The following is a 24,436-nucleotide window of genomic DNA, read 5'->3' on the forward strand; positions in this document are numbered from 1 at the left end:
GCCCTGAGTGTTTGCTCCTGACCTGCCCTGCTGTGTTGCTGGCCCTGAGTATTTGCTCCTGACCTGCCCTGCTGTGTTGCTGGCCCTGAGTATGTGCTCCTGACCTGCCCTCCTGTGTTGCTGGCCCTGAGTATGTGCTCCTGACCTGCCCTCCTTTGTTGCTGGCCCTGAGTATGTGCTCCTGACCTGCTGTCCTGTGTTGCTGGCCCTGAGTATGTGCTCCTGACCTGCCCTCTTGTGTTGCTGGCCCTGAGTATGTTCTTCTGACCTGCCTTCCTGTGTTGCTGGCCCTGAGTATGTGCTCCTGACCTACCCTCCTGTGTTGCTGGCCCTGAGTATGTGCTCCTGACCTGCCCTCTTGTGTTGCTGGCCCTGAGTATGTGCTCCTGACCTGCCGTCCTGTGTTGCTGGCCCTGAGTATGTGCTCCTGACCTGCTCTGCTGTATTGCTGGCCCTGACTGTGTGCTCCTGACCTGCCCTCCTTTGTTGCTGACCCTGAGTATGTGCTCCTGACCTGCCCTCCTGTGTTGCTGGCCCTGAGTGTGTGCTCCTGACCTACCCTCCTGTGTTGCTGGCCCTGAGTGTGTGCTCCTGACCTGCCCTCCTGTGTTGCTGGCCCTGAGTGTGTGATCCTGACCTGCCCTGCTGTGTTGCTGGCCCTGAGTGTGTGATCCTGACCTGCCGTCCTGTGTTGCTGGCCCTGAGTATGTGCTCCTGACCTGCCGTCCTGTGTTGCTGGCCCTGAGTATGTGCTCCTGACCTGCCGTCCTGTGTTGCTGGCCCTGAGTGTGTGATCCTGACCTGCCCTCCTGTGTTGCTAGCCCTGAGTATGTGCTCCTGACCTGCCCTGCTGTGTTGCTGGCCCTGAGTATGTGCTCCTGACCTGCCCTCCTGTGTGCTGGCCCTGAGTATGTGCTCCTGACCTGCCCTCCTGTGTTGCTGGCCCTGAGTATGTGCTCCTGACCTGCCCTCCTGTGTTGCTGGCCCTGAGTGTGTGATCCTGACCTGCCGTCCTGTGTTGCTAGCCCTGAGTATGTGCTCCTGACCTGCCGTCCTGTGTTGCTGGCCCTGAGTATGTGCTCCTGACCTGCCCTCCTGTGTTGCTGGCCCTGAGTATGTGCTCCTGACCTGCCCTCCTGTGTTGCTGGCCCTGGTATGTTCTTCTGACCTGCCCTCCTGTGTTGCTGGTCCTGAGTATGTGCTCCTTACCTACCCTCCTGTGTTGCTGGCCCTGATTGTGTGCTCCTGACCTGCCCTCCTTTGTTGCTGGCCCTGAGTATGTGCTCCTGACCTGCCCTCCTGTGTTGCTGGCCCTGAGTATGTGCTCCTGACCTACCCTCCTGTGTTGCCGGCCCTGAGTGTGTGCTCCTGACCTGCCGTCCTGTGTTGCTGGCCATGAGTATGTTCTCCTGACCTGCCCTCCTGTGTTTGCTGGCCCTGAGTGTGTGCTCCTGTCCTGCCCTCCTGTGTTGCTGGCCCTGAGTGTGTGCTCCTGACCTGCCCTGCTGTGTTGCTGGCCCTGAGTGTGTGCTCCTGATCTGCCCTCCTGTGTTGCTGGCCCTGAGTATGTGCTCCTGACCTGCCCTCCTGTGTTGCTGGCCCTGAGTATCTGCTCCTGACCTGCCGTCCTGTGTTGCTGGCCCTGAGTATGTTCTCCTGACCTGCCGTCCTGTGTTGCTGGCCCTGAGTGTGTGCTCCTGACCTGCCCTGCTGTGTTGCTGGCCCTGAGTATGTGCTCCTGACCTGCCCTCCTGTGTTGCTGGCCCTGAGTATGTGCTCCTGACCTACCCTCCTGTGTTGCTGGCCCTGAGTATGTGCTCCTGACCTGCCCTCCTTTGTTGCTGGCCCTGAGTATGTGCTCCTGACCTGCCCTCCTGTGTTGCTGGCCCTGAGTATGTGCTCCTGACCTGCCCTCCTGTGTTGCTGGCCCTGAGTATGTGCTCCTGACCTGCCCTCCTGTGTTGCTGGCCCTGAGTGTGTGCTCCTGACCTGCCCTCCTGTGTTGCTGGCCCTGAGTATGTGCTCCTGACCTGCCCTCCTGTGTTGCTGGCCCTGAGTATGTGCTCCTGACCTGCCCTGCTGTGTTGCTGGCCCTGAGTATGTGCTCCTGACCTGCCCTCCTGTGTTGCTGGCCCTGATTGTGTGCTCCTGACCTGCCGTCCTGTGTTGCTGGCCCTGAGTGTGTGCTCCTGACCTGCCCTCCTGTGTTGCTGGCCCTGAGTATGTGCTCCTGACCTGCCGTCGTGTGTTGCTGGCCCTGAGTATGTTCTCCTGACCTGCCCTCCTGTGTTGCTGGCCCTGAGTATGTGCTCCTGGCCTGCCCTCCTTTGTTGCTGGCCCTGAGTATGTGCTCCTGGCCTGCCCTCCTGTGTTGCTGGCCCTGAGTATGTGCCCCTGACCTGCCCTCCTGTGTTGCTGGCCCTGAGTATGTGCTCCTGACCTGCCCTCCTGTGTTGCTGGCCCTGAGTATGTGCTCCTGACCTGCCGTCCTGTGTTGCTGGCCCTGAGTATGTGCTCCTGACCTGCTCTGCTGTGTTGCTGGCCCTGAGTGTGTGCTCCTGACCTGCCCTCCTGTGTTGCTGGCCCTGAGTATGTGCTCCTGACCTGCCGTCCTGTGTTGCTGGCCCTGAGTATGTGATCCTGACCTGCTCTCCTGTGTTGCTGGCCCTGAGTATGTTCTCCTGACCTGCCTTCCTGTGTTGCTGGCCCTGAGTATGTGCTCCTGACCTGCCCTCCTGTGTTGCTGGCCCTGAGTGTGTGCTCCTGACCTGCTCTCCTGTGTTGCTGGCCCTGAGTATGTGCTCCTGACCTGCACTGCTGTGTTGCTGGCCCTGAGTATGTGCTCCTGACCTGCCTTCCTGTGTTGCTGGCCCTGAGTATGTGATCCTGACCTGCCCTCTTGTGTTGCTGGCCCTGAGTATGTGCTCCTGACCTGCCCTCCTGTGTTGCTGTCCCTGTGTATGTGCTCCTGACCTGCCCTCCTGTGTTGCTGGCCCTGAGTATGTGCTCCTGACCTGCCTTCCTGTGTTGCTGGCCCTGAGTATGTGCTCCTGACCTGTCCTCCTGTGTTGCTGGCCCTGAGTATGTGCTCCTGACCTGCTGTCCTGTGTTGCTGGCCCTGAGTATGTGCTCCTGACCTGCCCTCCTGTGTGTCTCGTGTGTTCCCTATAGGTGTTCCTTTTTCGTTGTGTACGTATGTGTCTGGGTTCACCTTGTGTTCCTTGAGTTGCTGATGTGTTCTCCTAGTGTCACGTGTTCTATGTGTTCAGCCAGTGTTCCATGTTCCTTATGTGTTCTCCAGGTATTCTCCCAGTGTTCCGTGTTACTACCACGCATACATAAATAACATAAACCAGTTACTGCCATACAGTCACCACATGATCCACCAGTCACCTCATGATCCACCAGTCAACACATGATCCACCGGTCAACACATGATCCACCAGTCACCAATTAATCCACTAGTCGCCACATGATCCACCAGTCACCTCATGATCCACCAGTTACCAATTCACCCACTAGTCACCACATGATCCACCAGTCACCATGATCCACCGGTCAGCACATGATCCACCAGTCACCTCATGATCCACCAGTCACCTCATGATCCACCAGTTACCAATTCGTCCACTAGTCACCACATGATCCACCAGTCACCTCATGATCCACCAGTCACCACATGATCCACCAGTCAACACATGATCCACCGGTCAACACATGATCCACCAGTCACCAATTAATCCACTAGTCGCCACATGATCCACCAGTCACCTCATGATCCACCAGTTACCAATTCACCCACTAGTCACCACATGATCCACCAGTCACCTCATGATCCACCGGTCAGCACATGATCCACCAGTCACCTCATGATCCACCAGTCACCTCATGATCCACCAGTTACCAAATCGTCCACTAGTCACCACATGATCCACCAGTCACCTCATGATCCACCAGTCACCACATGATCCACCAGTCACATGATCCACCAGTCACCACATGATCCACCAGTCACCACATGATCCACCAGTCACCACATGATCCACCAGTCAACACATGATCCACCAGTCACCACATGATCCACCAGTCACCACATGATCCACCAGTCAACACATGATCCACCAGTCACCACATGATCCACCAGTCACATGATCCACCAGTCACCACATGATCCACCAGTCACCACATGATCCACCAGTCAACACATGATCCACCAGTCACCACATGATCCACCAGTCACCACATGATTCACCAGTCACCACATGATCCACCAGTCACCTAATGATCCACCTGTCACCTCATGATCCACCAGTCAGCACATGATCCACCAGACACCAATTAACCCACCAGTCACCTAATGATCCACCGGTCACTTCATGATCCACCAGTCAACACATGATCCACCCGTCACCTCATGATCCACCAGTCAACGCATGATCCACTAGACACCAATTAACCCAACAGTCACCTAATGATCCACCCGTCACCTCATGATCCACCAGTCAACACATGATCCACCCGTCACCTCATGATCCACCAGTCAACACATGATCCACCCGTCACCTCATGATCCACCAGTCAACACATGATCCACCAGTCACCTCATGATCCACCAGTCAACACATTATCCACCCGTCACCTCATGATCCACTAGTCAACACATGATCCACCCGTCATCTCATGATCCACCAGTCAACACATAATCCACCAGTCAACACATGATCCACTAGTCACCAATTAACCCACCAGTCACTTAATGATCCACCGGTCACTTCATGATCCACCAGTCACCACTTGATCCACCAGTCACCACTTGATCCACCAGTCGCTTCATGATCCACCAGTGCTGGTGCCCTTGTGTTGATGTCCTGGTTGTGCTGGTGCCCTGGTTGTGTTGATGCCATTGTTGTGTTGATGTCATGGTTGTGTTGATGTCCTGGTTGTGTTGATGTCCTGATTGTGTTGATGCCCTGGTTGTGTTGATGTCCTGGTTGTGTTGATGTCCTGATTGTGTTGATGTCCTGGTTGTGTTGATGCCCTGGTTGTGTTGATGTCCTGGTTGTGTTGATATCCTGGTTGTGTTGATGCCCTGGTTGTGCTGGTGCCCTGGTTGTTTTGATGTCCTGGTTGTGTTGATGTCCTGATTGTGTTGATGTCCTGGTTGTGTTGATGTCCTGGTTGTGTTGATGCCCTAGTTGTGTTGATGTCCCGGTTGTGTTGATGCCCCGGTTGTGTTGATGCCCTGGTTGTGTTGATGCCCTTGTTGTGTTGATGTCCTGGTTGTGTTGATGTCCTGGTTGTGCTGGTGCCCTGGTTGTGTTGATGCCCTGATTATGTTGATGCCCTGGTTGTGTTGATGTCCTGGTTGTGTTGATGCCCAGGTTGTGTTGACGCCCCGGTTGTGTTGATGCCCTGGTTGTATTGATGCCCTGGTTGTGTTGATGTCCTGGTTGTGTTGATGCCCTGGTTGTATTGATGCCCTGGTTGTGTTGATGCCCCGGTTGTGTTGATGCCCTGGTTGTGTTGATGTCCTGGTTGTGTTGATGCCCTGGTTGTGTTGATGTCCTGGTTGTGTTGATGTCCCGGTTGTGTTGATGCCCTGGTTGTGTTGATGCCCTGGTTGTATTGATGCCCTGGTTGTGTTGATGCCCTGGTTGTGTTGATGCCCTGGTTGTGTTGATGCCCTGGTTGTGTTGATGCCCTGGTTGTGTTGATGTCCTGGTTGTGTTGATGTCCTGGTTGTGTTGATGTCCTGGTTGTGTTGATGCCCTGGTTGTGTTGATGCCCTGGTTGTGTTGATGCCCTGGTTGTGTTGATGTCCTGGTTGTGTTGATGTCCCTGGTTGTGTTGATGTCCTGGTTGTGTTGATGCCCTGGTTGTGTTGATGTCCTGGTTGTGTTGATGTCCTGGTTGTGTTGATGTCCTGGTTGTGTTGATGCCCTGGTTGTGTTGATGCCCTGGTTGTGTTGATGTCCTGGTTGTGTTGATGTCCTGGTTGTGTTGATGTCCTGGTTGTGTTGATGTCCTGGTTGTGTTGATGTCCTGGTTGTGTTGATGTCCTGGTTGTGTTGATGTCCTGGTTGTGTTGATGCCCTGGTTGTGTTGATGCCCTGGTTGTGTTGATGCCCTGGTTGTGTTGATGTCCTGGTTGTGTTGATGTCCTGGTTGTGTTGATGTTGGTTGTGTTGATGTCCTGGTTGTTTGTTTGTGTGTTGATGTTGTTGTCGTTGGTGAGCGTGTTGATGCCTGGTTGTTGTGATTGCCTGGTTGTGTTATGTCCTGGTTTGATGCCCTGGTTGTTGTTTTTTTTTTTTTTTTTTTTTTTTTTTTTTTTTTTTTTTTTTTTTTTTTTTTTTTTTTTTTTTTTTTTTTTTTTTTTTTTTTTTTTTTTTTTTTTTTTTTTTTTTTTTTTTTTTTTTTTTTTTTTTTTTTTTTTTTTTTTTTTTTTTTTTTTTTTTTTTTTTTTTTTTTTTTTTTTTTTTTTTTTTTTTTTTTTTTTTTTTTTTTTTTTTTTTTTTTTTTTTTTTTTTTTTTTTTTTTTTTTTTTTTTTTTTTTTTTTTTTTTTTTTTTTTTTTTTTTTTTTTTTTTTTTTTTTTTTTTTTTTTTTTTTTTTTTTTTTTTTTTTTTTTTTTTTTTTTTTTTTTTTTTTTTTTTTTTTTTTTTTTTTTTTTTTTTTTTTTTTTTTTTTTTTTTTTTTTTTTTTTTTTTTTTTTTTTTTTTTTTTTTTTTTTTTTTTTTTTTTTTTTTTTTTTTTTTTTTTTTTTTTTTTTTTTTTTTTTTTTTTTTTTTTTTTTTTTTTTTTTTTTTTTTTTTTTTTTTTTTTTTTTTTATGTCCTGGTTGTGTTGATGCCCTGGTTTGTTGATGTCCTGGTTGTGTTGATGCCCTTGTGTTGATGTCCTGGTTGTGTTGATGCCCTGGTGTGTTGAGCCCTGTGTATTGATGCCCTGGTTGTGTTGATGTCCTGGTTGTGTTGATGCCCTGGTTGTGTTGATGCCCTGGTTGTGTTGATGTCCTGGTTTGTTGATGTCCTGGTTGTGTTGATGCCTGGTTGTGTTGATGCCCTGGTTGTGTTGATGTCCTGGTTGTGTTGATGCCCTGGTTGTGTTGATGTCCTGGTTGTGTTGATGCCCTGGTTGTGTTGATGTCCTGGTTGTTTGATGCCTGGTTGTGTTGATGTCCTGGTTGTGTTGATGCCCTGGTTGTGTTGATGTCCTGGTTGTGTTGATGTCCTGGTTGTGTTGATGCCCTGGTTGTGTTGATGCCCTGGTTGTGTTGATGTCCTGGTTGTGTTGATGTCCTGGTTGTGTTGATGCCCTGGTTGTGTTGATGCCCTGGTTGTGTTGATGCCCTGGTTGTGTTGATGCCCTGGTTGTGTTGATGTCCTGGTTGTGTTGATGCCCTGGTTGTGTTGATGCCCTGGTTGTGTTGATGCCCTGGTTGTGTTGATGTCCTGGTTGTGTTGATGCCTGGTTGTGTTGATGCCCTGGTTGTGTTGATGCCCTGGTTGTGTTGATGTCTCTGGTTGTGTTGATGCCCTCTGGTTGTGTTGATGGCCCTGGTTGTGTGATGTCCCTGGTGTGTTGATGACCTGGTTGTGTTGATGTCCTGGTTGTGTTGATGCCCTGGTTGTGTTGATGCCCTGGTTGTGTTGATGTCCTGTTGTGTTGATGCCCTGGTTGTGTTGATGTCCTGGTTGTGTTGATGCCTGGTTGTGTTGATGCCCTGGTTGTGTTGATGCCCTGGTTGTGTTGATGCCCTGGTTGTGTTGATGTCCCTGGTTGTGTTGATGTCCTGGTTGTGTTGATGCCCTGGTTGTGTTGATGCCCTGGTTGTGTTGATGTCCTGGTTGTGTTGATGTCCTGGTTGTGTTGATGCCCTGGTTGTGTTGATGCCCTGGTTGTGTTGATGTCCTGGTTGTGTTGATGTCCTGGTTGTGTTGATGTCCTGGTTGTGTTGATGCCCTGGTTGTGTTGATGCCCTGGTTGTGTTGATGCCCTGGTTGTGTTGATGTCCTGGTTGTGTTGATGCCCTGGTTGTGTTGATGTCCTGGTTGTGTTGATGTCCTGGTTGTGTTGATGGCCTGGTTGTGTTGATGCCCTGGTTGTGTTGATGTCCTGGTTGTGTTGATGTCCTGGTTGTATGGTATTGATGTGTATTGATAATCTAAGTTGTGGATTTTGTGTATGACTTTACATTGGTGAGCACCGTAGCCTGTCCCATGACCACAACATAATAACATCTTCCAGATTTTTTCTCTGTTCCAGAGCGTGAGGGGCTCAAGACCTGACAGGTAGAGGCTCAATACCTGACAGGTAGAGGCTCAAGACCTGACAGGTAGAGGCTTAAGACCTGACAGGTAGAGGTTCAAGACCTGACAGGTAGAGGCTCAAGACCTGACAGGTAGAGGCTCAAGACCTGACAGGTAGAGGCTCAAGACCTGACAGGTAGAGGCTCAAGACCTGACAGGTAGAGGTTCAAGACCTGACAGGTAGAGGCTTAAGACCTGACAGGTAGAGGCTCAAGACCTGACAGGTAGAGGTTCAAGACCTGACAGGTAGAGGCTTAAGACCTGACAGGTAGAGGCTCAAGACCTGACAGGTAGAGGCTCAAGACCTGACAGGTAGAGGCTCAAGACCTGACAGGTAGAGGTTCAAGACCTGACAGGTAGAGGGTCAAGACCTGACAGGTAGAGGCTCAAGACCTGACAGGTAGAGGCTCAAGACCTGACAGGTAGAGGCTCAAGACCTGACAGGTAGAGGTTCATGACCTGACAGGTAGAGGCTCAAGACCTGACAAGTAGAGGCACAAGACCTGACAGGTAGAGGCTCAAGACCTGACTGGTAGAGGCTCAAGACCTGACAGGTAGAGGCTCAAGACCTGACAGGTAGGGGCTGAAGACCTGACAGGTAGAGATTCAAGACCTGACTGGTAGAGGCTCAAGACCTGACAGGTAGAGATTCAAGACCTGACAGGTAGAGGCTCAAGACCTGACAGGTAGAAGCCCAAGACCTGACAGGTAGGGGCTCAAGACCTGACAGGTAGAGGCTCAAGACCTGACAGGTAGAGATTCAAGACCTGACTGGTAGAGGCTCAAGACCTGACAGGTAGAGGCTCAAGACCTGACAGGTAGAGGCTCAAGACCTGACAGGTAGATGCTCAAGAGCTGACAGGTAGGGGCTCAAGACCTGACAGGTAGAGGCTCAAGACCTGACAGGTAGAGGCTCAAGACCTGACTGGTAGAGGCTCAAGACCTGACAGGTAGAGGCTCAAGACCTGACAGGTTGAGGCTCAAGACCTGACAGGTAGAGGCTTAAGACCTGACAGGTAGAGGCTCAAGACCTGACAGGTAGAGGCTCAAGACCTGACAGGTAGAGGTTCATGACCTGACAGGTAGAGGCTCAAGACCTGACAGGTAGAGGCTCAAGACCTGACAGGTAGAGGCTCAAGACCTGACAGGTAGGGGCTCAAGACCTGACAGGTAGAGGCTCAAGACCTGACAGGTAGAGGCTCAAGACCTGACAGGTAGAGGCTCAAGACCTGACAGGTAGAGGCCCAAGACCTGACAGGTAGAGGCTCAAGACCTGACAGGTAGAGATTCAAGACCTGACAGGTAGAGGCTCAAGACCTGACAGGTAGAGGCTCAAGACCTGACAGGTAGAGGCTCAAGACCTGACAGGTAGAGATTCAAGACCTGACAGGTAGAGGCTCAAGACCTGACAGGTAGAGGCTCAAGACCTGACAGGTCCCTGTAATAGTCGAGTGACTGGGCCAAGGATCCAACGGGCCCGGCATATGTGCTGGACTGATAACACCTGAGGTCTTCTGTGTAACAAGGACACCATGGTGGCACAGAGGAACTACTGAGTGATTATATCTGTGTCTTGACTAAGTGTAGGGTGGCATAGACCCTCTACGGTCGTCACAAGGACTACCAGAGGTGGCATAAACCCTCTACGGTCGTCACAAGGACTACCAGAGGTGGCATAGATCCTCTACGGTCGTCACAAGGACTACCAGAGGTGGCATAGACCCTCTACGGTCGTCACAAGGACTACCAGAGGTGGCATAGACCCTCTACGGTCGTCACAAGGACTACCAGAGGTGGCACAGATCCTGTAGGGTCGTCACAAGGACTACCAGAGGTGGCACAGATCCTGTAGGGTCGTCACAAGGACTACCAGAGGTGGCACAGATCCTGTAGGGTCGTCACAAGGACTACCAGAGGTGGCATAGATCCTCTACGGTCGTCACAAGGACTACCAGAGGTGGCATAGACCCTCTACGGTCGTCACAAGGACTACCAGAGGTGGCATAGACCCTCTACGGTCGTCACAAGGACTACCAGAGGTGGCACAGATCCTGTAGGGTCGTCACAAGGACTACCAGAGGTGGCACAGATCCTGTAGGGTCGTCACAAGGACTACCAGAGGTGGCACAGATCCTGTAGGGTCGTCACAAGGACTACCAGAGGTGGCACAGATCCTGTAGGGTCGTCACAAGGACTACCAGAGGTGGCATAGACCCTCTACGGTCGTCACAAGGACTACCAGAGGTGGCATAGACCCTCTACGGTCGTCACAAGGACTACCAGAGGTGGCATAGACCCTCTACGGTCGTCACAAGGACTACCAGAGGTGGCACAGATCCTGTAGGGTCGTCACAAGGACTACCAGAGGTGGCACAGATCCTGTAGGGTCGTCACAAGGACTACCAGAGGTGGCACAGATCCTGTAGGGTCGTCACAAGGACTACCAGAGGTGGCACAGATCCTGTAGGGTCGTCACAAGGACTACCAGAGGTGGCACAGATCCTGTAGGGTCGTCACAAGGACTACCAGCGGTGGCACAGATCCTGTACGGTCGTCACAAGGACTATCAGAGGTGGCACAGATCCTGTAGGAGTCGTCAGCAGGAGAGGGAGACATGAGTGGTCTGTGGCTGTGGTCGTGGCTCATCCTCTGGTCCACACTTGGGGTAAGTACCCGTACAGTATCACAATATGTCTCTCATTAACCATTACTCAAATTCTGTAGAGGTGCAGTGTGGCACAGAACCAAAGGGCGACATTTTATTTAGAAAGGACAGTGCTCAGACGTGTAAACAAACTTGTTATACCTCAAATCAGACTTGATTGCGTCGTTAGGGTTGTTAAGGTATGATTGACCAATTAGGGCACTTGAAGGTATGATTGAACAATTAGGGTATAGATTGTACTTCTTTAATCCGGCAACATTGGGGACATGGACTCTGCCGGACCACAGAAAATGCCGAGAAACAGTAAATTCAAAACTTGCCGGACCACGGGAGATTCCGGACCACCGAGCGCCGGATTAGAGAGGTACAAGACCAAGGGAGTTTCCGGACCACCGAGCGCCGGATTAGAGAGGTACAAGACCATGGGAGTTTCCGGACCGACCATCGATCGCCGGATTAGAGAGGTAGAAGACCATGGGAGTTTCCGGACCACCGAGCGCCGGATTAGAGAGGTACAAGACCATGGGAGTTTCCGGACCGACCATCGATCGCCGGATTAGAGAGGTAGAAGACCATGGGAGTTTCCGGACCACAGCGCCGGATTAGAGAGGTACAAGACCAAGGGAGTTTCCGGACCACCGAGCGCCGGATTAGAGAGGTACAAGACCATGGGAGTTTCCGGACCACCGAGCGCCGGATTAGAGAGGTACAAGACCATGGGAGTTTCCGGACCACCAAGCGCCGGATTAGAGAGGTACAAGACCAAGGGAGTTTCCGGACCACCGAGCGCCGGATTAGAGAGGTACAAGACCATGGGAGTTTCCGGACCGACCATCGATCGCCGGATTAGAGAGGTAGAAGACCATGGGAGTTTCCGGACCACCGAGCGCCGGATTAGAGAGGTACAAGACCATGGGAGTTTCCGGACCACAGCGCCGGATTAGAGAGGTACAAGACCAAGGGAGTTTCCGGACCACCGAGCGCCGGATTAGAGAGGTACAAGACCAAGGGAGTTTCCGGACCACCGAGCGCCGGATTAGAGAGGTACAAGACCATGGGAGTTTCCGGACCACCGAGCGCCGGATTAGAGAGGTACAAGACCAAGGGAGTTTCCGGACCACCGAGCGCCGGATTAGAGAGGTACAAGACCATGGGAGTTTCCGGACCGACCACCGATCGCCGGATTAGAGAGGTACAAGACCATGGGAGTTTCCGGACCACCGAGCGCCGGATTAGAGAGGTACAAGACCATGGGAGTTTCCGGACCGACCACCGATCGTCGGATTAGAGAGGTAGAAGACCATGGGAGTTTCCGCACCACAGAGCGCCGGATTAGAGAGGTACAAGACCAAGGGAGTTTCCGGACCACCGAGCGCCGGATTAGAGAGGTACAAGACCATGGGAGTTTCCGGACCACCGAGCGCCGGATTAGAGAGGTACAAGACCAAGGGAGTTTCCGGACCACCGAGCGCCGGATTAGAGAGGTACAAGACCAAGGGAGTTTCCGGACCACCGATCGCCGGATTAGAGAGGTACAACCTGTAATTGAAGCCTTTACTGTCATAGATAAATAGATAGATTCACTTCAAATACATGACTGATATATTGTGCCTCTTTATTTATGTGAAAAATTAAATATTTTTTTTTTTTTTTTTTTTTTGCGATAGGGAGGCCTTTTGCAACATGAACAAGCTCGTTAGGACCCAATTGTCTGTCGCTGGTTGTACTGCGTCAGTGGGCCATTAACGACTGGAATGGAACCTGCTTGTGTTTTGGTCAGGATATGAAGGGAATGCGGAATGGGTCAGATGAGTTACAAATGAAATTCGGCCAAGATAAAGGTTCAATAATTGAGATAATGTAAGGAATAATGGAGTTTGTTATTGGTAAAGGGAGATAATGTAAGGAATAATGGAGTTTGTTATTGGTAAAGGGAGATAATGTAAGGAATAATGAGGTTTGTTATTGGTAAAGGGAGATAATGTAAGGAATAATGGAGTTTGTTATTGGTAAAGGGAGATAATGTAAGGAATAATGGAGTTTGTTATTGGTAAAGGGAGATAATGTAAGGAATAATGGAGTTTGTTATTGGTAAAGGGAGATAATGTAAGGAATAATGAGGTTTGTTATTGGTAAAGGGAGATAATGTAAGGAATAATGAGGTTTGTTATTGGTAAAGGGAGAACGTAGCCGATGGAACGTCCCCCTGGAATGGACCAGGTAGATAATAACAAACGAGGGACCGCGGGGAACGGAACGCACATCATGTGTCTGGTTAAAACATTTATAAGAAGTGTGGCCATGTTGGTGCCAGCAGTAGAGGTGTGGCCATGTTGGTGCCAGCAGTAGAGGTGTGGCCATGTTGGTGCCAGCAGTAGAGGTGTGGCCATGTTGGTGCCAGCAGTAGAGGTGTGGCCATGTTGGTGCCAGCAGTAGAGGTGTGGCCATGTTGGTGCCAGCAGTAGAGGTGTGGCCATGTTGGTGCCAGCAGTAGAGGTGTGGCCATGTTGGTGCCAGCAGTAGAGGTGTGGCCATGTTGGTGCCAGCAGTAGAGGTGTGGCCATGTTGGTGCCAGCAGTAGAGGTGTGGCCATGTTGGTGCCAGCAGTAGAGGTGTGGCCATGTTGGTGCCAGCAGTAGAGGTGTGGCCATGTTGGTGCCAGCAGTAGAGGTGTGGCCATGTTGGTGCCAGCAGTAGAGGTGTGGCCATGATGGTGCCAGCAGTAGAGGTGTGGCCATGTTGGTGCCAGCAGTAGAGGTGTGGCCATAATGGTGCCATCGATAGAGGTGTGGCCATAATGGTGCCATCGATAGAGGTGTGGCCATAATGGTGCCATCGATAGAGGTGTGGCCATACGAATAGATCACTACGCACACACCAGGGTACGAGAGCACATAGTAAAGGTGATGAATACTGGGGACGAAACGTGGCCATGGGAGGCCCCCCCCCTCCCCCACACCACCCCCCCACCCCCCACCCCAGCCCAGCCATCCCAGCCCAGCCATCTCTTTGCGTGACTCCACTCGTTGCCTGTTGTGGCCACACCCCCACCACCTGTACTGTGGCCACACCCCCACCACCTGTGCTCTGGCCACACCCCCTCCACCTGTGTTCTGGCCACATCCCCTCCAACTGTGCTCTGGCCACACCCCCTCCAACTGTGCTCTGGCCACACCCCACCACCTGTGCTCTGGCCATACCCCCACCACCTGTGCTCTGACCACACCCCCTCCACCTGTGTTCTGGCCACACCCCCTCCACCTGTGTTCTGGCCACACTCCCTCCACCTGTGTTCTGGCCACACCCCCACCACCTGTGCTCTGGCCACACCCCTTCCACCTGTGTTCTGGCCACACCCCCTCCACCTGTGCTCTGGCCACACCCCCTCCAACTGTGCTCTAGCCACACCCCCTCCACCTGTGTTCTGGCCACACCCCCACCACCTGTGTTCTGGCCACACCCCCTCCCCCTGTGTTCTGGCCACACCCCCTCCACCTGTGTTCTGGCCACACCCCCTCCACCTGTGTTCTGGCCACACCCCCTCCACCTCTGTTCTGGCCACACCCCCACCACCTGTGTTCTGGCCACACCCCCTCCACCTGTGTTCTGGCCACACCCCCTCCACCTGTGTTCTGGCCACACCCCCTCCACCTGTGTTCTGGCCACACCCCCTCCACCTGTGTTCTGGCCACACCCCCTCCACCTGTGTTCTGGCCACACCCCCACCACCTGTGCTCTGGCCACACCCCCTCCACCTGTGCTCTGGCCACACCCCCTCCACCTGTGTTCTGGCCACACCCCCTCCACCTGTGTTCTGGCCACACCCCCTCCACCTGTGTTCTGGCCACACCCCCTCCACCTGTGTTGGCCACACCCCCTCCACCTGTGTTCTGGCCACCACCTCATCACCTGTGTTCTGGCCACACCCCCACCACCTGTGCTCTGGCCACACCCCCTCCACCTGTGTTCTGGCCACACCCCCACCACCTGTGCTCTGGCCACACCCCCTCCACCTGTGTTCTGGCCACACCCCCACCACCTGTGCTCTGGCCACACCCCCTCCAACTGTGCTCTGGCCACACCCCTACCACCTGTGCTCTGGCCACACCCCCTCCACCTGTACTGTGGCCACACCCCCCACCACCTGTGCTCTGGCCACACCCCCACCACCTGTGTTCTGGCCACACCCCACCACCTGTGCTCTGGCCACACCCCCACCAACTGTGCTCTGGCCACACCCCCTCCACCTGTGTTCTGGCCACACCCCTCCACCTGTGTTCTGGCCACACCCCCTCCAACTGTGCTCTGGCCACACCCCTACCACCTGTGCTCTGGCCACACCCCCACTACCTGTTCTGGGACGAGCGGTAATTGCTGGCCACCGTCATCACAATGATCTGTTCCCACGAGGGTAATTGAGTAGTGAGGGTAATTAATGAGGGGGAAGGGGGTGGGGGTAATTAATGAGGGGGGGTAAGAACAGCTGAATAGATTACACGCCTCTTTAACGGGGTCCTGGTGAGAACTGCTCGTTAAGTAGTTAACATCGGCCATTTACGAAGACGTTGTGAGAGCCACAGAGAGGTAGTAGTTGTGATGTGGGTCCTGTCTGTGTCTGTCTGTCTAGGATGGTCCCCTGCCTGTGTCTGTCTGTCCAGGATGGTCCCCTGTCTGTGTCTGTCTGTCCAGGATGGTCCCCTGTCTGTGTCTGGCTGTCTAGGATGGTCCCCTGTCTGTGTCTGTCTGTCCAGGATGGTCCCCTGTCTGTGTCTGTCTGTCCAGGATGGTCCCCTGTCTGTGTCTGTCTGTCTAGGATGGTCCCCTGTCTGTGTCTGTCTGTCCAGGATGGTCCCCTGTCTGTCTAGGATGGTCCCCTGTCTGTGTCTGTCTGTCTAGGATGGTCCCCTGTCTGTGTCTGTCTGTCCAGGATGGTCTCCTGTCTCTGTCTGTCTGTCCAGGATGGTCCCCTGTCCTGTGTCTGTCTGTCCAGGATGGTCCCCCGTCTGTGTCTGTCTGTCTAGGATGGTCCCCTGTCTGTGTCTGTCTGTCCAGGATGGTCCCCTGTCTGTGTCTGTCTGTCCAGGATGGTCCCCTGTCTGTGTCTGTATGTCCAGGATGGTCCCCTGTCTGTGTCTGTCTGTCTAGGATGGTCCCCTGTCTGTGTCTGTCTGTCCAGGATGGTCCCCTGTCTGTGTCTGTATGTCCAGGATGGTCCCCTGTCTGTGTCTGTCTGTCCAGGATGGTCCCCTGTCTGTGTCTGTATGTCCAGGATGGTCCCCTGTCTGTGTCTGTATGTCCAGGATGGTCCCCTGTCTGTGTCTGTCTGTCTAGGATGGTCCCCTGTCTGTGTCTGTCTGTCCAGGATGGTCCCCTGTCTGTGTCTGTATGTCCAGGATGGTCCCCTGTCTGTGTCTGTCTGTCCAGGATGGTCCCCTGTCTGTGTCTGTCTGTCCAGGATGGTCCCCTGTCTGTGTCTGTCTGTCTAGGATGGTCCCCTGTCTGTGTCTGTCTGTCCAGGATGGTCCCCTGCCTGTGTCTGTCTGTCCAGGATGGTCCCCTGTCTGTGTCTGTATGTCCAGGATGGTCCCCTATCTGTGTCTGTCTGTCTAGGATGGTCCCCTGTCTGTGTCTGTCTGTCTAGGATGGTCCCCTGTCTGTGTCTGTCTGTCTAGGATGGTCCCCTGCCTGTGTCTGTCTGTCCAGGATGGTCCCCTGTCTGTGTCTGTATGTCCAGGATGGTCCCTGTCTGTGTCTGTCTGTCTAGGATGGTCCCCTGTCTGTGTCTGTCTGTCCAGGATGGTCCCCTGTCTGTGTCTGTCTGTCCAGGATGGTCCCCTGTCTGTGTCTGTATGTCCAGGATGGTCCCTGTCTGTGTCTGTCTGTCTAGGATGGTCCCCTGTCTGTGTCTGTCTGTCTAGGATGGTCCCCTGTCTGTGTCTGTCTGTCCAGGATGGTCCCCTGCCTGTGTCTGTCTGTCCAGGATGGTCCCCTGTCTGTGTCTGTCTGTCCAGGATGGTCCCCTGTCTGTGTCTGTCTGTCCAGGATGGTCCCCTGTCTGTGTCTGTCTGTCCAGGATGGTCCCCGTCTGTGTCTGTCTGTCCAGGATGGTCCCCTGTCTGTGTCTTTCTGTCCAGGATGGTCCCCGTCTGTGTCTGTCTGTCCAGGATGGTCCCCTGTCTGTGTCTGTCTGTCTAGGATGGTCCCCTGTCTGTGTCTGTCTGTCCAGGATGATCCCCTGTCTGTGTCTTTCTGTCCAGGATGGTCCCCTGCCTGTGTCTGTCTGTCCAGGATGGTCCCCTGTCTGTGTCTGTCTGTCTAGGATGGTCCCCTGTCTGTGTCTGTCTGTCTAGGATGGTCCCCTGTCTGTGTCTGTCTGTCCAGGATGGTCCCCTGTCTGTGTCTGTCTGTCCAGGATGGTCCCCTGTCTGTGTCTGTCTGTCCATGCTGTCTTGAGACGGGTAGAAATACGTCAGTTTTGACGGTGAGGGACGGGGATCCGTCCACGGGGTCAGCCATAGTTGAGTCGGTGATCAAACAAGTTGTTGTTGTCGTCTGTTGTCTTGCTCAAGGACGCCATCTTGGGGGGGTTGGGTCATCCTGGAGCACTCTCTTGACCCGAGGGTCCCTGGCCATGCATGCATGCGAGACGGAGTGTGTGTACGTATGGGTGACGATCCCGTGTCTCGGTATTAGAACGCTTGAACCTTACCAGCTGCGCCAAGATCACCTCGACCAGTTTTATAGATTTGTTTGTTTGTTTTTTTACGTGCATTATTGACGTGTGGCTCTCTCTCTCTCTCTCTCTCTCTCTCTCTCTCTCTCTCTCTCTCTCTCTCTCTCTCTCTCTCTCTCTCTCTCTCTCTCTCTCTCTCTCTGGGGGACGACCACACCCTCCCCCCCCTGGTCCATCTGTACGACCTGTGAGAGTCGTCCAGGCCATATACGACCACACTGCCAGGCCACACCAGGGCTGGTCCTGTGCTGCCAGGCCACACCAGGGCAGGTCCTGTACTGCCAGGCCACACCAGGGCTGGTCCTGTGCTGCCGGGCCACACCAGGGCTGGTCCTGTGCTGCCAGGCCACACCAGGGCTGGTCCTGTGCTGCCAGGCCACACCAGGGCTGGTCCTGTGCTGCCAGGCCACACCAGGGCTGGTCCTGTGCTGCCAGGCCACACCAGGGCTGGTCCTGTGCTGCCAGGCCACACCAGGGCTGGTCCTGTGCTGCCAGGCCACACCAGGGCTGGTCCTGTGCTGCCAGGCCACACCAGGGCTGGTCCTGTGCTGCCAGGCCACAGCATGGCTGGTCCTGTGCTGCCAGGCCACACCAGGGCTGGTCCTGTGCTGCCAGGCCACACCAGGGCTGGTCCTGTGCTGCCAGGCCACACCAGGGCTGGTCCTGTGCTGCCAGGGCCACACCAGGGCTGGTCCTGTGCTGCCAGGCCACACCAGGGCTGGTCCTGTGCTGCCAGGCCACACCAGGGCTGGTCCTGTGCTGCCAGGCCACAGCAGGGCTGGTCCTGTGCTGCCAGGCCACACCAGGGCTGGTCCTGTGCTGCCAGGCCACACCAGGGCTGGTCCTGTGCTGCCAGGCCACACCAGGGCTGGTCTGTGCTGCCAGGCCACACCAGGGCTGGTCCTGTGCTGCCAGGCCACACCAGGGCTGGTCCTGTGCTGCCAGGCCACAGCAGGGCTGGTCCTGTGCTGCCAGGCCACACCAGGGCTGGTCCTGTGCTGCCAGGCCACACCAGGGCTGGTCCTGTGCTGCCAGGCCACACCAGGGCTGGTCCTGTGCTGCCAGGCCACACCAGGGCTGGTCCTGTGCTGCCAGGCCACACCAGGGCTGGTCCTGTGCTGCCAGGCCACACCAGGGCTGGTCCTGTGCTGCCAGGCCACACCAGGGCTGGTCCTGTGCTGCCAGGCCACACCAGGGCTGGTCCTGTGCTGCCAGGCCACAGCATGGCTGGTCCTGTGCTGCCAGGCCACACCAGGGCTGGTCCTGTGCTGCCAGGCCACACCAGGGCTGGTCCTGTGCTGCCAGGCCACACCAGGGCTGGTCCTGTGCTGCCAGGCCACACCAGGGCTGGTCCTGTGCTGCCAGGCCACACCAGGGCTGGTCCTGTGCTGCCAGGCCACACCAGGGCTGGTCCTGTGCTGCCAGGCCACAGCAGGGCTGGTCCTGTGCTGCCAGGCCACAGCAGGGCTGGTCCTGTGCTGCCAGGCCACACCAGGGCTGGTCCTGTGCTGCCAGGCCACACCAGGGCTGGTCCTGTGCTGCCAGGCCACACCAGGGCTGGTCCTGTGCTGCCAGGCCACACCAGGGCTGGTCCTGTGCTGCCAGGCCACAGCAGGGCTGGTCCTGTGCTGCCAGGCCACAGCAGGGCTGGTCCTGTGCTGCCAGGCCACAGCAGGGCTGGTCCTGTGCTGCCAGGCCACAGCAGGGCTGGTCCTGTGCTGCCAGGCCACACCAGGGCTGGTCCTGTGCTGCCAGGCCACACCAGGGCTGGTCCTGTGCTGCCAGGCCACACCAGGGCTGGTCCTGTGCTGCCAGGCCACAGCAGGGCTGGTCCTGTGCTGCCAGGCCACACCAGGGCTGGTCCTGTGCTGCCAGGCCACACCAGGGCTGGTCCTGTGCTGCCAGGCCACACCAGGGCTGGTCCTGTGCTGCCAGGCCACACCAGGGCTGGTCCTTGTGCTGCCAGGCCACACCAGGGCTGGTCCTGTGCTGCCAGGCCACAGCAGGGCTGGTCCTGTGCTGCCAGGCCACAGCCAGGGCTGGTCCTGTGCTGCCAGGCCACAGCAGGGCTGGTCTGTGCTGCCAGGCCACACCAGGGCTGGTCCTGTGCTGCCAGGCCACAGCAGGGCTGGTCCTGTGCTGCCAGGCCACACCAGGGCTGGTCCTGTGCTGCCAGGCCACACCAGGGCTGGTCCTGTGCTGCCAGGCCACAGCCAGGGCTGGTCCTGTGCTGCCAGGCCACACCAGGGCTGGTCCTGTGCTGCCAGGCCACAGCAGGGCTGGTCCTGTGCTGCCAGGCCACACCAGGGCTGGTCCTGTGCTGCCAGGCCACACCAGGGCTGGTCCTGTGCTGCCAGGCCACACCAGGGCTGGTCCTGTGCTGCCAGGCCACACCAGGGCTGGTCCTGTGCTGCCAGGCCACAGCCAGGGCTGGTCCTGTGCTGCCAGGCCACAGCCAGGGCTGGTCCTGTGCTGCCAGGCCACAGCAGGGCTGGTCCTGTGCTGCCAGGCCACACCAGGGCTGGTCCTGTGCTGCCAGGCCACACCAGGGCTGGTCCTGTGCTGCCAGGCCACACCAGGGCTGGTCCTGTGCTGCCAGGCCACACCAGGGCTGGTCCTGTGCTGCCAGGCCACAGCAGGGCTGGTCCTGTGCTGCCAGGCCACACCAGGGCTGGTCCTGTGCTGCCAGGCCACAGCAGGGCTGGTCCTGTGCTGCCAGGCCACACCAGGGCTGGTCCTGTGCTGCCAGGCCACACCAGGGCTGGTCCTGTGCTGCCAGGCCACACCAGGGCTGGTCCTGTGCTGCCAGGCCACACCAGGGCTGGTCCTGTGCTGCCAGGCCACACCAGGGCTGGTCCTGTGCTGCCAGGCCACAGCAGGGCTGGTCCTGTGCTGCCAGGCCACACCAGGGCTGGTCCTGTGCTGCCAGGCCACACCAGGGCTGGTCCTGTGCTGCCAGGCCACAGCAGGGCTGGTCCTGTGCTGCCAGGCCACACCAGGGCTGGTCCTGTGCTGCCAGGCCACACCAGGGCTGGTCCTGTGCTGCCAGGCCACACCAGGGCTGGTCCTGTGCTGCCAGGCCACACCAGGGCTGGTCCTGTGCTGCCAGGCCACAGCAGGGCTGGTCCTGTGCTGCCAGGCCACAGCAGGGCTGGTCCTGTGCTGCCAGGCCACACCAGGGCTGGTCCTGTGCTGCCAGGCCACAGCAGGGCTGGTCCTGTGCTGCCAGGCCACAGCAGGGCTGGTCCTGTGCTGCCAGGCCTCATCCATGGCTGGTCCTGTGCTGCCAGGCCACCATCAGGCCCAGGGCTGGGTCCTGTGCTGCAGGCCACAGCAGGGCTGGTCCTGTGCTGCCAGGCCACACCAGGGCTGGTCCTGTGTTGGCCAGGCCACAGCAGGGCTGGTCCTGTGCTGGCCAGGCCACAGCAGGGCTGGTCCTGTACTGCCAGGCCACAGCAGGGCTGGTCCTGTGCTGCCAGGCCACAGCAGGGCTGGTCCTGTGCTGCCAGGCCACAGCAGGGCTGGTCCTGTGCTGCCAGGGCCACAGCAGGGCTGGTCCTGTGCTTGCCAGGCCCACCAGGGGCTGGTCCTGTGCTGCCAGGCCACATAGGGCTGGTCCTGTGCTCCCTGTCCACACCATGGCTGGTCCATGGCTGCCAGCCACACGCAGGGCGGTCCTGTGCTGCCAGGCCAGACCAGGGCTGGTCTGTGCTGCCAGGCCACAGCCAGGGCTGGTCCTGTACTGCCAGGCCACACAGGCTGGTCCTGTGCTGCCAGGCCACACCAGGGGCTGGTCCTGTGCTGCCAGGCCACACCAGGGCTGGTCCTGTGCTGCCAGGCCACACCAGGGCTGGTCCTGTGCTGCCAGGCCACACCAGGGCTGGTCCTGTGCTGCCAGGCCACACCAGGGCTGGTCCTGTGCTGCCAGGCCACAGCAGGGCTGGTCCTGTGTTGCCAGGCCACAGCAGGGCTTGTACTGTGGTCTGGCCAAACCACAGCGAAATCTGCCCCCTTCCCCCTAGAAAAGGAGAATCAGTAATGGAGAGGAGCGTTATTATTTACTTGCAACCAGTTATTAGTTATTCTCTTTCTATATAGGTTTGTACCCGGTATGGAGTACTCATCGTGCATATGGTGTAACCATTTTTTTTTCCAACCTCTTAGCCAGAATGGGATCAGTATCCTTCATCCGTATCCTTATCGTCTGTCGTCAACCATAGCGAGATTGCCTCCCTCTCTCACTTCTACAGATATCATTTGCTCCTGTGTTGCAGGGACAGCCTTGTGATGGCTTTCCTCTCTATAATATAACGTTTTATATATATTTCTAGCTTGCGAAGGCTTTTTTTTTTTAAATATTTTTCATTATAAAGGACTGGCCTTTAAACATGTCTACTTTCACAGCTCAAACTGTCAAATAATTACTTGTTTTGTGTTGTTTTAAGTTTGTTAATATTATGGTGTGTTACAGTGACATTTCTGTCGCGATTCTTCTTGTGTTGCAGGTGTGCGAGGGAGCTGTTCAGGGTGTGTTGCGGGTACGGATCACCAGCTTCAGTAACCGGCTGTCACAAGTGGCGGATGGTAGCTGCTGCCTCCATCACTGGCGGCCATCAACCTGTAGTCGACACTGCCGGACCTTCTTCAGGTGTGCAGGACCTGTATTTTCACCGGCCATATTTAATCCTCAAACTTGACATTAAACCCCTTCTTCTGTGATCTTTTCATCTAATGTTAGCTGCAATCCAGTAGCTCTTTTCTCTTACTTTTGGATAAGCCCTTAAGCACCACAAGGATCCAGACAAAGGCCAGGAGGCCATTTTACCTAAGTGTCGTCCTGTGGTGCTTTATGTTGTTATTATTGTCTAATGGCCGTGTACGAATGTCATCTAAAAGCATTAATTAGAGTTCATTGTTCTTCTGAGGTACCTTAGATATTAGTTGATATAGTAGATTAGTTGTATCTTATTCTATATTCTCTAAAATCATGCTTATTTACCAATGTACACTACTAAAGTAGAACAAAGATTACGTGTCAAATATTATAATAGTATCCGGCCAAATGTAGTCATAGAAACTGGTAATTACAAAAAACGTAGCTTGTTTAGGGTAAACTTTACTAGTTTCAAAGGGTCCCGAGTTTGTCGAATTTTTCATTTCTCCTGCGGCTTCTTCTCCCTGACATTAATAACTTTTCTCTTCTTTGTTATCTTGTTGTTATGTTTTAGCTGAGAGTCACGGACAACTGAATGCACATGACCAAAGCCATCTCATTAACGCTACATATGTATATAAAGAGAATATATATATATACACATATATACCCCAGCCTAAGCCAGGTACCCAGGTCATGGACCAACATGGGTCGGATTTCTCTTAACATGGAGGACGCTGGAAGATATGATTAATATATTTCATTCTAGTTATCACTGTAGCAATCCTGCAGGCCGACATTGGAGAATATGTTCCAAAGACAATCCAAAGTGTTCACACGACAGAGCAAAAATTACCGTATTTCCAGTGCCTTTTATATGCTTATTTAATAATCATTTTGCATTAAGGAAATTCCAAAGCAAAATCTAAATGAATTTGAGTATATATATGGCCTCTCTTGGTGTGTCTCTCAGCGTTTCTGACCATGACGCATTCACAGGGCTGGCCAGGTTCGAGAGTGCCTAGGTTCGAATCTTGGTTGCGGCATTCGGCCCACAGTCAACCCAGCTGTTCATCCACCACCCCTACGGTTTGGTCGATAAGACATGGCCTAAGCTGCCTGTGCCGTTAACAAAAATAAGCTTCAGTAATTACACATTAGACAGAAAGACGTAAAAAATAATTAATGAAAACGTTTTAAGAGACTGTTGCTGTCCACTTGGATATATCGTGTTGTGCCATTATTGGAACAAGACTTTGTGGTGATGTAAATTCGATAACTTTTCTCTCATAAATCTGTCTATGATTGTAAATTGTTTATCCTCTGAGTAAAGTGTGGATGGAATAGTCACCATTTATGGACAGTAAATAATGATGAATAATGATGAATGATAATGAATAATGATGAATAATGATGAATGATTATGAGTCATCATGAATAATGATGAATGATTATGAATAATCATGAATAATGAATAATTATGAGTAATCATGAATAATGATGAATAATCATGAATGGTTATGAATAATGATGAATAATGGTGAATAATGAATAATCATGAGTAATCATGAATAATGAATAATCATGAATAATTATGAGTAATCATGAATAATGATGAATAATCATGAATAATGATGAATAATCATGAATACTTATGAGTAATCAGTAATAATGGTGAATAATCATGAATACTTGTGAGTAATCATGAATAATGATGAATAATTATGAATAATCATGAATGATGAATAATTATGAATAATCATGAATGATGATGAATAATCATGAATAATGATGAATGATAATGAATGATGATGAATAATCATGAATAATGATGAATAATAATGAATAATGATGAATAATTATGAATAATCATGAATAATGATGAATAATTATGAATAATCATGAATGATGATGAATAATCATGGATAATGATGAATGATGATGAATAATCATGAATAATCATGAATAATGATGAATAACCATGAATAATGATGAATGATAATGAATGATGATGAATAATTATGAATAATCATGAATGATGAATAATTATGAATAATCATGAATGATGATGAAT

General features: G+C 53.4%; 1 protein-coding gene across 1 annotated transcript in view; it reads left to right on the forward strand.

The window, feature by feature from the left end:
• The first annotated feature begins 10,788 nt into the window (after positions 1-10,788).
• The window catches only part of LOC139764876 (uncharacterized), a 78,538-nt gene continuing 64,890 nt past the window's right edge, over positions 10,789-24,436 (forward strand). Inside the window, exons 1-2 of the mRNA XM_071691920.1 lie at positions 10,789-10,975; positions 22,214-22,356. Coding sequence (XP_071548021.1) covers positions 10,925-10,975; positions 22,214-22,356 — 194 coding nt within the window. The 5' untranslated portion in view covers positions 10,789-10,924. The remainder of the gene's footprint in view (positions 10,976-22,213; positions 22,357-24,436) is intronic.

The sequence above is a fragment of the Panulirus ornatus genome, chromosome 51 (assembly GCF_036320965.1).
Source record: "Panulirus ornatus isolate Po-2019 chromosome 51, ASM3632096v1, whole genome shotgun sequence".
Taxonomy (NCBI): domain Eukaryota; kingdom Metazoa; phylum Arthropoda; class Malacostraca; order Decapoda; family Palinuridae; genus Panulirus; species Panulirus ornatus.